At 40.5% G+C, this 12,910-nt stretch overlaps 1 protein-coding gene across 2 annotated transcripts in view; it reads left to right on the forward strand.

The window, feature by feature from the left end:
* Positions 1 to 12,910, forward strand: part of PRKAR2B (protein kinase cAMP-dependent type II regulatory subunit beta) — a 173,376-nt gene that overhangs the window by 141,054 nt on the left and 19,412 nt on the right. For both annotated transcript variants that reach the window (XM_045166393.1, XM_006068450.4), the window contains exon 4: positions 1,405 to 1,488. In XM_045166393.1, coding sequence (XP_045022328.1) covers positions 1,405 to 1,488 — 84 coding nt within the window. The remainder of the gene's footprint in view (positions 1 to 1,404; positions 1,489 to 12,910) is intronic.

Below are 12,910 nucleotides of genomic sequence, written 5' to 3' on the forward strand. Positions count from 1 at the left end.
TAGTACACGTATGCTGTACATTTCCTCAGTTCTTCTTGGGCCTCTGGCGTTTAGCCGTCAGAGATGGGTTTGAAATGCTGGTTTTAATTTCCCATTGTGAGTTTTGATGTAGTCATGGACACAAAGCTCAGCACCGGCTGGCCCTGGTGGTTCTGATGGTGGGGCCCCTACCTATCATCATGTCCTCCGGTCACTGTGTGTGTGATGTTAGAGTAGGAAAAGCTGATGTGTGGGTCTCCACTTGGTGTCTTCTGCTTTTAGGACCATCTCTTGCCTCGTTACCCCATTTTATAGTTATATGGTACCCATATTCACAAAAGAACAGGCCTTTGGGTCCAAGTCAGTTGAGCCTTCTGGTGGTCAGAAGGGACTCCAAAGAACTGGCCAGCTCACTTACTGAGGGCATACTCTTGGCCTTCACCCTCCAGGTTGAAAGTGAGCACCTCGGGCAGTGGTCTTCTTTGAGCTCATTCTCAAATGAGCGCACCAGGAGTGTTAGATTCATTTTCCCTCAAATCCCTAGTCTCCTGATGTGACAGTACATGATTGCTTGGTCCCTATGGAAAATCACTCCCTGTGGGCCTGGTTACATGTGTTATGCATAAAATGTATTTAATATCTAATATACAGGTAAAAATTTACTCACATCTAGAGATTTTATCAAGTTTTGAAGAAAGGGGCTACATTCTGAAAGAGTATTAAGTTTAGTGGTAAAAAGAATGAAACAGTATTAAAGAATATTAAGAGTATTAGACAGCATAAGGGCTTCCCAGATGGTGCTCGTGGCAAAGAATCTGCCTGCCAATGTGGGAGACATGAGATAAGGGTTTGATCCCTGGGTTGGGAAGATCCCCTGGAGGAGGGCATGGCAATCCACTTCAGTATTCTTGCCTGGAGAATCCTGTGAACAGAGGAGCCCGGCAGACTATTAGTGAAAAAATTTCCTGGTAGTATTAAATAGTAGAATAGGGACTACAAGATTTTGATGGGCTTCCAGGTGAGGTCGCAAAGAGTCAGATACACCTGAGGGGACTTGGCACGCAAACAGAATAAAGACAGTCTGTAGATTTTCAACATAACTGTTACAACACTTAGTCCTTTTTTATGTTCCCGCTGGACCTTCAGCGTCTTTAGTGATTAGCCAGTCCAGACCTTTACAGAATGAACTTGCTAACCTGGGGGAAACACTTCTTTGAAAAACATTCAAGTGCTGTATTGATTAATGCCCACCACCTCCCTGAGACAAATTGTATTACTTTTCCCTATTAGCAGGCTGGTAGTTAGTGTCTAGTCACCTAAAGTGAACCTCAGCCTTAACCATTCTTCCTTCTAATGTCCTGCTAGGAAATTTTATCCATTATAAGTAAGGGGAATAGTCTAATTGTGGATTTGGTGTTCTTGTAGATTATACATCCCAAAACTGACGATCAAAGAAATCGATTGCAAGAGGCTTGCAAAGACATCCTGCTATTTAAGAACCTGGATCCGGTAAGATAAATCTCAATAAAAGAGATGGTTTTTTTCAGTGTCCATATGAAGAACTGTGCAGGGTCTTGGAGTTCACCCTCTTTACAAGCTGACATCACCCAGGGCAATGTAAAGGCCCCACCACAGATGCCTGCGTGTGCATTGGGTTGTGTTCTGGTTGCTGAGGGGTGACTGCTGTCAGAGCAAGTATGAGTGCCTGCTGTGTGTTGGGGGGAGGCATTAGGTTGTTCATCAAAGGTTACTGCAGACACAGCCCTGAGAAGTGGCCCTGATAAAGAGAGGCTAAGACTGCATTCTTCATCCACTCAGTAGGGGTAGCAGGGCCCCTGGGGGAGTGCCTCTCTCACCAGCCAGTATTATATTTTAATGTATGACTTTTATATTATACATATTGTAAAAGTAAATTTCTACTTGACTTTAAAGGTAGAAGGATTTTTTTTTCTTCATAAAAGTTTTGAAATCTCTCATCTTTGGTTTGGGATATATTTCTAGAATTCCCTCTCTCAGAATGAGTAATCATGCTGTTCAGACTTTGCCCTGCACCCTGACCTCAATGCCCTGCTTCCTTCATTGCAGATTATGCTTATTCATTGTTATATGGTCATTTGGGAAAGAACCCTTGCTGCCATATTCTCATGTGAAACCTGAGTCAACTTGCATAACTTATTTCAGTTCTTTTTTTGGTCAGACTGAACATCTTAATAGTTTTCAGATTGATGCCTGAGAGAAGAAAACATTAAGTCAAAACCCCAAGATGAAGTCTTTTTTAGAAGACCATTTTTATAACGAATACTTTATAATATATTTCATGCTGCATTACACCAAGTCGTCTATGCTGGGTCATATTATGCCCTGAAATTACTTTTTAAAGCTCCTCGTCTGATACCAGTTATGTTTATGTTATATCCTCCAGGATCACAGATTACATTTTGTAACTTTGGAGATTTTATTTTAGGACCACACAGTACAAGTTTTGTCCACTTTGATCCAGGTCCTCCAGGATTATCACCTAAACTAAAGCTGTAAAGAATGGGGTTGCTGGTAACTAATAATGGAAGAAGAAGAAATGGAATTAAGATAGAAAGTGTAGGAGTTTAGTTTATGAGTGGAAAAATTTCCTGGTAGTATTAAATAGTAGAATAAGGGACTAAAAGATTTTGATGGGCTTCCAGATAATCTTAGATTACTTTTATCTAGAATGATAATGATTCTATGAAACGAAGGACATGGAAACTATGATCGCTAGTGATCTTTCACAAAAATGAATTCAAATAATTGTTAGTGAAAAGATACAACATTGTCTGTGTGTGTGTCTAAGATGGTAATTTTGGTATTGGAATTAATTTAGAATTTAATTCTTTTGCTACCGATAGATACAGAAGACAGCTATGAAATTAACCCTTAGTTTTATCCTTAGGAATAGGCTTCAGCAAGGAGATTCTATTTTCAGGCTAGAAGTTTGCATGGGAAAATTGCAGGGTCACCAAAAACAGTTTCTCAAGCTTTAATCTGCCTGTACATCATCAGATGATATCGTTTAAAATGCAGATTCTGATGAGTAGATCAGTGGTGGGGCCTGAGTCTGTATTTCTCACAGGCTCCCAGGGGATAGCAGTGCTCTCCTCTCACAGCCACACTTTGAGTAGGAAGGACTAGAACCCAGTGTGAAGACACTCTAGGGCAGTATTTTGGTACTACCATATGCTATTTTGTTTGTTTACTTTCCTGTTCATTTCAACCAGTATTTTAATGCTTCAGCAGTGATAACAGGCATCAGTGAAATAGCTGCCAGTTATAATTTCCTCGGATGCTGCCTGTTCTGTTCCATCTTCTAAAGTAAATTGATTTTTCTTACCATTGCAACTTTAATTCTTTCAAAGCATTGTGGAAAGTTTGATTACATTTTAAAAATAATAGTAATAAAACTTTTCCTGTGTATTCTGGCAGGGAGCATCTTTACTTAAATACAGTGGTTATTTTTATAAACAGGATTTTTTTTAGACTTTTTAAAGATTGTACTGCTCTGTTGAAGGTCTTATATATATATAAAGGTCACAGTTTGTAAGGACGAAAAAGAAAAAGTCAGTTCATGAAATTACCAAGTTCATAAATTACCATTGTTGAATATTTTATTGGGAAAAAGTAAACATATTTATATAGTTGTTTCCAAAAGATCTTTTTTTGAATTTGATCTCATATCATCTTGATTTATTTCTCTACTATCTTAAATCCTTCTAAGAACAATACAGAATATAAATAAGTAAAAATTAATTTTTCTCAGAAAATAACCACTTGAAATAAGAAATGTATCCCCAAACATAGCCGGTTGAAGATTTTAAGTTCATATTTTAAGCAAATTTCTAGTTTTTTATCATATATATATTTTTGCCATAACCCAAATGCATTTAAATTGAATTACATATTCCATTTATATAATCTGCGTATCATATAGCAGCTCCTTTCAGGTCAATCCCTTGACCACCCACTGTGTTCCAGGGCCTGTATAAAGCGTAGGATGCCACAAAAATACTTAGACATAGTTCTTGTGCTCTTGGAACTTATACTTGGTGAGGGATTCAAATACACATAAAAATCCATTTGGTAAAATGTGATAAATGCTGTAATATAGGGCTAGGGAAGGATGAGGGCTTCTCAGCCCCACCTGAGGATCCAGGAAGCCAGAGAGACACTTGAACTGAGCCTCAGAAAATGAGTCAGAAATCTCCAGTTGAAAGAAAAAAATGGAGCGTGTTAACACTGGAGTCTGAAGTGGAAGACATCCATTGGCGGGGGCTGAGATGCACGTGCTGTGTCAGGAAGGACCCGTGCGGCATGCCACATGGGAGCAGTGGACACACGCTCTGTGTAGGCAGTAGCATTGTAAGCAGAGACAGTAACAATCAGGGGTGTCTAAGGTCACTGTGGTGACAGTGTAGGGGTGGAATTAAAGGTGAGAGAGGGACAGGCAGGAGCCCAGTGAGGAAACAGCGATCCATGCCTTGTTAAGGGGAAAAGACACAGACTCAACCGAGGAAGGGGAGAAAGTAATGGTTTCATAAAGTACTCAGGACGAGCAGAAGTTGGTCCTTGGTGATCAAATGAATTGAGGCCTAACAGAAAGAGTCTTGGATGAGCCCCAATATCTGGTGCCTTTCCCTGAAAAGGGAAAACTTGGAAGGAGGAAGGGGAAGCCATGATTACGAATTAGCAAGAAGCACAGTCGTGGCTTTGTATCCACTATCTCATTTGACTTTCTTAAAGGCGTTGTTTAGCTTGAAAATCTAGCACCTCCTAGACCTCAGAACATTTTTTCTTGGAGTTCTGTGTATTCATACATTGAGCCCAGCATTTATAATTATTAATCTCTTTGAAGATATTCTTTTCATGAATATTTTAATGCTCAACTCAGTAGGCCATGTTTCTTCTGAAATACTTCTAATTTGAGGCAAACTGAAATAATTGTCCTATGCTATATGATAGGCTCTTTCATTAATGGAGAGTAAATTGTTATTTTTTAAGGGAGTCAGAGCCCTTTTACAGAGCTCAGTCTCAAATTTGCATTCTGTAGGCGAATAAGATGTGGTTTTCATACAGGAGCTGTCAGTCCCTGAGATAAGCCTCTGCATATTAAATATTTCCTACATTCTTTGCACTCTGTGCATAATTATGGGGAAATTACATTTTGATTGTCTAGAACAGACACCTGTCACACATAGAAGTTCTAAAAGAAATAATTGTTCTGTATTTTAGCAGGGATTACTTTTTCATACATCCATGTATGAATTCTTAAGCTTTATAATATTTTAAAATGCAGCTAATTCCAAGATAACGAAAAGTTATTATATGGCACTATATTTCATCCTTTTTTACATTTAACATCCAGGACTAGAGCTAATCAATGAAGCTGATATTCCCCATCCACCTGTTCTAAACAAGTTGAAATATAAACAGTAAGCGAAAATAAAATATTTGTAAACCATTTTAATCAAACTTTGTAATTTTGATAGGTGACCATATGTTGCCTGGATTGATGAACTCATTTGGTCCCCGTGGGACTAATTAGCATCACATCAAGAAAGCACTATTTTACAGACCCATTGGCTTCATCTCCAGCCCTGGCTCTTCTTTTACAAGTAGGTGCCAGAGCTCACACAGGGACCTAGGAAGGGGATGAAAGCCACTGCCTGCAAAATGATCACCATCTTTCTTCCAAAAGTTTTCCTTAACTCACATAAAGATACAATATTACATTATGGGTTCAAATGGAGAGTTTGGCAATTTAATTAATTAGATTTAAATCAGTATGCATATATGGGCTTCCCTGGTGGCTCATTGGAAAAGAATCTGCCTGACGGTGCAGGAGACTCAGGAGACGGGGTTCAATCCTTTGGTTGGGAAGATCGCCTGGAGAAGGAAATGGGAACCCATTCCAGTATTCTTGCCTGGAAATCCCATGAACAGAGGAGCCTGGCAGGTTACAGTCCATGGGGTTGCAAAGAATAGGACACGACTTAGTGACTAAACAACAACAACAACATATGCATATATAATTTACAAAAATTCAAAAGGAACAAAAAGTAGTCAGTGAAAGAGAGTCTCCCTTCTATCCCTGTTTCCCAGCAATCCAGTTTCTCAGGAGTCAAGTTCTTTTAGCACTAAGATGCATATTTTTCCAGGGTTATGCTATGTATATACAGGTAGTTCTTTTAAAAATTTTAGTGGCAACAAACTCTACACAGTGTTCTGCCTGGTTCTTTTTTTTTTTTTTTTTTCCACTAAACAGTATATTTGTATTTACAGAGATTACATATTCTTTTTAAAAATTATTTATAAAAGTTTAAAACAGTAACATTTATGTGTATAAAGCTAAACCATGGACACACATTATGTTTGCTTTGTCTAATGTTTTAACATTGTACATACAAGAGGGGCCCCATACAGGAAGTCAAAATAATGTTGAAAAAGAACAAAGTTGGAAGACTCACACTTGCAGATTTCAAAACTTTTACTCTACCACCTGAAACTAACCCAATATTATATATCAACTATACATTAATAAATAAATTTTGAAAAGTATTTACTATAAAGCTACACTAATTGAAAGAATGTGTTACTGACATACAGATAGGCATATCAGTCAGTTCACTTCAGTTGCTCAGTCATGTCTGACTCTTTGCAACCCCATGAATCGCAGCACGCCAGGCCTCCCTGTCCATCACCAACTCCGGAGTTCACTCAAACTCATGTGAATCGAGTCGGTGATGCCATCCAGCCATCTCATCCTCTGGCGTCCCCTTCTCCTCCTACTCCCAATCCCTCACAGCATCAGGGTCTTTTCCAGTAGGTCAACTCTTCACATGAGGTGGCCAAAGTAGTTTGGAGTTTCAGCCTCAGCATTATCCTTCCAATGAACACCCAAGGACTGGTCTCCTTTAGGATGGACTGGTTGGATCTCCTTGCTGTCCAAGGGACTCTCAAGAGTCTTCTCCAACACCACAGTTCAAAAGCATCAATTCTTTGGTGCTCAGCTTTCTTCACAGTCCAACTCTCACATCCATACATGACCACTGGAAAAACCATAGCCTTGACTAGACGGACCTTTATTGGCAAAGTAATGTCTCTGCTTTTGAATATGCTGTCTAGGTTGTCATAATGTTCCTTCCAAGGAGTAAGCGTCTTTTAATTTCATGGCTGCAATCACCATCTGCAGTGATTTTGGAGCCCCCAAAAATAAAGTCTGACACTGTTTCCACTGTTTCCCCATCTATTTCCCATGAAGTGATGGGACCAGATGACATGACCTTAGTTTTCTGAATGTTGAGCTTTAAGCCAACTTTTTCACTCTCCTCTTGCACTTTCATCAAGAGGCTTTTTAGTTCCTCTTTCTGCCATAAGGGTGGTGTCATCTGCATATCTGAGGTTATTGATACTTCTCCCTGCAATCTTGATTTCAGCTTGTGCTTCCTCCAGCCCAGCGTTTCTCATGATGTACTCTGCATAGAAGTTAAATAAGCAGGGTGACAATATACAGCCTTGACATACTCCTTTTCCTGTTTGGAATCAGTCTGTTGTTCCATGTCCAGTTCTAACTGTTGCTTCCTGACCTGCATACAGGTTTCTCAAGAGGCAGATCAGGTGGTCTGGTATTCCCATCTCTTGAAGAATTTTCCACAGTTTATTGTGATTCACACAGTCAAAGGCTTTGGCATAGTCAATAAAGCAGAAATAGATATTTTTCTGGAACTCACTTCCTTATTCCATGATCCAGCTGATGTTGGCAATTTGATCTCTGGTTCCTCTGCCTTTTCTAAAACCAGCTTGAATGTCTGGAAGTTCATGGTTCACATATTGCTGAAGCCTGGCTTGGAGAATTTTGAGCATTACTTTACTAGCATATGAGATGAGTGCAATTGTATGGTAGTCTGAGCATGCTTTGGCATTGCCTTTCTTTGGGAATGGAATGAAAACTGACCTTTTCCAGTCCTGTGGCCACTGCTGAGTTTTCCAAATTTGCTGGCATATTGAGTGCAGCACTTTCACAGCATCATCTTTCAGGATTTGAAATAGCTCAACTGGAATTCCATCACCTCCATTAGCTTTGTTCGTAGTGATGCTTCCTAAGGCCTACTTGACTTCACATTCCAGGATGTCTGGCTCTAAGTGAGTGATCACACCATCGTGATTATCTGGGTCATTAAGATCTTTTTTGTACAGTTCTTCTGTGTATTCTTGCCACCTCTTCTTAATATCTTCTGCTTCTGTTAGGTCTATACCATTTCTGTCCTTTATCGAGCCCATCTTTGCATGAAATGTTCCCTTGGTATCTCTAATTTTCTTGAAGAGATCTCTAGTCTTTCCCATTCTGTTTTCCTCTATTTCTTTGCGTTGATCACTGAGGAAGGCTTTCTTATCTCTCCTTGCTATTCTTTGGAACTCTGCATTCAGATGCTTATATCCTTCCTTTTCTCCTTTGCTTTTTGCTTCTCTTCTTTTCACAGCTATTTGTAAGGCCTCCCCAGACAGCCATTTTGCTTTTTTGCATTTCTGTTCCGTGGGGATGGTCTTGATCCCTGTCTCCTGTACAATGTCACGAACCTCCATCCATAGTTCATCAGGTACATCATAGTTCATCAGGTCTATCAGATCTAGTCCCTTAAATCTATTTCTCACTTCCACTGTATAATCATAAGGGATTTGATTTAGGTCATACCTGAATGGTCTAGTGGTTTTCCCTACTTTCTTCAATTTAAGTCTGAATTTGGCAATAAGGGGTTCATGATCTGAGCCACAGTCAGCTCCCGGGCTTGGGAATCAGAGGGCAAACACACTGAAACCGTAATCACAGAAAACTAGTCAATCTGATCACACAGATCACAGCCTTGTCTAATTCAATGAAACTAAGCCACGCCCGTGGGGCAACCCAAGACAGGCGGGTCATGGTGGAGAGGTCTGACAGAATGTGGTCCACTGGAGAAGGGAATGGCAAACCTCTTCAGTATTCTTGCCTTGAGGACCCCATGAACAGTATGAAAAGGCAAAATGATAGGATACTGAAAGAGGAACTCCCCAGGTTGGTAGGTGCCCAATATGCTACTGGAGATCAGTGGAGAAATAACTCCAGAAAGAATGAAGGGATGGAGCCAAAGCAAAAACAGTACCCAGTTGTGGATGTGACTGGTGATAGAAGCAAGGTCCGATGCTGTAAAGAGCAATATTGCAAAGGAACCTGAAATGTCAGGTCCGTGAATCAAGGCAAATTGGAAGTGGTCAAACAGGAGATGGCAAGGGTGAATGTCAACATTCTAGGAATAAGCGAACTAAAATGGACTGGAATGGGTGAATTTAACTCAGATGACCATTATATCTACTACTGTGGGCAGGAAACCCTTAGAAGAAATGGAGTAGCCATCATAGTCAACAAAAGAGTCCGAAATGCAGTACTTGGATGCAATCTCAAAAACGACAGAATGATCTCTGTTCGTTTCCAAGGCAAACCATTCAATATCATAGTGATCCAAGCCTATGCCCCAACCTGTAATGCTGAAAAAGCTGAAGTTGAACGGTTCTATGAAGACCTACAAGACCTTTTAGAACTAACATCCAAAAAAAGATGTCCTTTTCATTATAGGGGACTGGAATGCAAAAGTAAGAAGTCAAGAAACACCTGGAGTAACAGGCGAATTTGGCCTTGGAATACGGAATGAAGCAGGGCAAAGACTAATAGAGTTTTTCTAAGAGATCGTACTGGTCCTAGCAAACACCCTCTTCCAACAACACAAGAGAAGACTCTCCACATGGACATCACCAGATGGTCAGCACTGAAATCAGATTGATTATATTCTTTGCAGCCAAAGATGGAGAAGCTCTATACAGTCAGCAAAAACAAATCCGGCAGCTGACTGAGGCTCAGATCATGAACTCCTTATTGCCAAATTCAGACTTAAATTGAAGAAAGTAGGGAAATCCACTAGACCATTCAGGTATGACCTAAATCAAATCTCTTATGATTATACAGTGGAAGTGAGAAATAGATTTAAGGGACTAGATCTGATAGACAGAGTACCTGATGAACTGTGGATGGAGGTTCATGACATTGTACAGGAGGCAGGGATCAAGACCATCCCCATGGAAAAGAAATGAAAAAAAGCAAAATGGCTGTCTGAGGAGGCCTTACAAATAGCTGTGAAAAGAAAAGAAATGAAAAGCAAAGGAGGAAAGGAAAGATATAAGCATCTGAATGCAGAGTTCCAAAGAATAGCAAGGAGAGATAAGAAAGCCTTCCTCAGTGATCAATGCAAAGAAATAGAGGAAAACAACAGAATGGGAAAGACTGGAGATCTCTTCAAGAAAATTAGAGATACCAAGGGAACATTTCATGCAAAGATGGGTTGGATAAAGGACAGAAATGCTATGAACCTAACAGAAGCAGAAGATATTAAGAAGAGGTGGCAAGAATACACAGAAGAACTGTACAAAAAAGATCTTCACAACCCAGATAATCACAATGATCACTCACCTAGAGCCAGACATCCTGGAATGTGAAGTCAAGGGGGCCGTAGAAAGCATCACTACGAACAAAGCTAATGGAGGTGATGGAATTCCAGTCGAGCTATTTCAAATCCTGAAAGATGATGCTCTGAAAGTGTTGCACTCAATATGCCAGCAAATTTGGGAAACTTAGCAGTGGCCACAGGACTGGAAAATGTCAGTTTTCTTTTCAAGTCCAAAGAAAGGCAATGCCAAAGAATGCTCAAACTACCGTACAATTGCACTCATCTCATATGCTAGTAAAGTAATGCTCAAAATTCTTCAAGCCAGGCTTCAGCAATACGTGAACCATGAACTTCTAGACGTTCAAGCTGGTTTTAGAAAAGGCAGAGGAACCAGAGATCAAATTGCCAACATCAGCTGGATCATAGAAAAAGCAAAAAAGTTCCAGAAAGATATCTATTTCTGCTTTATTGACTATGCCAAAGCCTTTGACTGTGTGGATCACAATAAACTGTGGAAAATTCTGAAAGAGATGGGAATACCAGACCACCTGATCTGCCTCTTGAGAAACCTGTATGCAGGTCAGGAAGCAACAGTTAGAACTGGACATGGAACAGCAGAATGATTCCAAACAGGAAAAGGAGTACGTCAAGGCTGTATATTGTCACCCTGCTTATTTAACTTCTATGCAGAGTACATCATGAGAAACGCTGGGCTGGAGGAAGCACAAGCTGGAATCAAGATTGCAGGGAGAAATATCAATAACCTCATATATGCAGATGATACCACCCTTATGGCAGAAAGTGAAGAGGAACTAAAAAGCCTCTTGATGAAAGTGCAAGAGGAGAGTGAAAAAGTTGGCTTAAAGCTCAACATTCAGAAAACTAAGATCATGTCATCTGGTCCCATCACTTCATGGAAATAGATGGGGAAATAGTGGAAACAATGTCAGACTTTATTTTGGGGAGCTCCAAAATCACTGCAGATGATGGGTGATTGCAGCTATGAAATTAAAAGATGTTTACTCCTTGGAAGGAAAATTATGACCAACCTAGACAGCATATTCAAAAGCAGAGACATTACTTTGCCAATAAAGGTCCGTCTAGTCAAGGCTATGGTTTTTCCAGTGGTCATGTATGGATGTGAGAGTTGGACTGTGAAGAAAGCTGAGTACCGAAGAATTGATGCTTTTGAACTGTGGTGTTGGAGAAGACTCCTGAGAGTCCCTTGGACAGCAAGGAGATCCAACCAGTCCATTCTGAAGGAGATCAGTCCTGGGTGTTCTTTGGAAGGAATGACGTTAAGCTGAAACTCCAGTACTTTTACACCTCATGCGAAGAGTTGACTCATTGGAAAAGACTCTGATGCTGGGAGGGATTGGGGGCAGGAGGAGAAAGTGGCGACAGAGGATGAGATAGCTCGATGGCATCAGTGACTCGATGGACATGAGTTTGAGTGAACTCCTAGAGTTGGTGATGGACAGGGAGGCCTTGTGTGCTGCAATTCATGGGGTTGCAAAGAGTCGGACACGACTGAGTGACTGAACTGATCTGAACTGAGAGAAGTTGAACATTTTTTTATATTTTTAAGGGTTCCTTCCTCTTTTTCCGGAAGCCTTGCAGTCGGTTCTGTATCTTTGATGTCCTAAAGCTACAGGGTCGTGTGAGTGTGGCGGTTCTGGCCCATGAGTGAGCCCTTTCAGTCTGAAAACGTACATCCTTTGTTACTGGAAAATTCATTCCTTACTGTCCTAATTATTTTCTTTCCTGTGTTGTCTCTGATATCACTTTGTTCCTACTCTTATCTTTTCATCTATTGACTTTCTTTAAAGTTTTTTATTTTATAGTACCTTCTTAGTTCTTTATTTACTTAAAGAAGATTCTGTAATGGTGGGTACATTTTCACTTTTGTGGGTACCTTTGTTTAAACCACTGAGTGTGTAGCACCACGAGTGAACCCAGATGTCAGCTGTGGACTGTGAGTGATATTGATGTCATTGTATGTTTATCACTTGTAATAAGCATACCGTCTTCTGGGGCATGTTAATAGAGGAGAGGTATGGGGAAGCAGCAGGTTTAGGACAGTTCTTTATACTTTTTTGCTCCATTTTGCTGTGAACCTTCAGTTCAGTTCAGTCGCTCAGTCGTGTCCGACTCTTCGCAACCCCGTGAATCGGAGCGCGCCAGGCCTCCCTGTCCATCACCAACTCCCGGAGTTCACTCAGACTCACGTCCATCGAGTCAGTGATGCCATCCAGCCATCTCGTCCTCTGTCGTCCCCTTCTCCTCCTGCCCCCAATCCCTCCCAGCATCAGAGTCTTTTCCAATGAGTCAGCTCTTCGCATGAAGTGGCCAAAGTACTGGAGTTTCAGCTTTAGCATCATTCCTTCCAAAGAAATCTCAGGGCTGATCTCCTTCAGAATGGACTAGTT

Source organism: Bubalus bubalis, chromosome 8 (genome assembly GCF_019923935.1).
Source record: "Bubalus bubalis isolate 160015118507 breed Murrah chromosome 8, NDDB_SH_1, whole genome shotgun sequence".
NCBI lineage: Eukaryota > Metazoa > Chordata > Mammalia > Artiodactyla > Bovidae > Bubalus > Bubalus bubalis.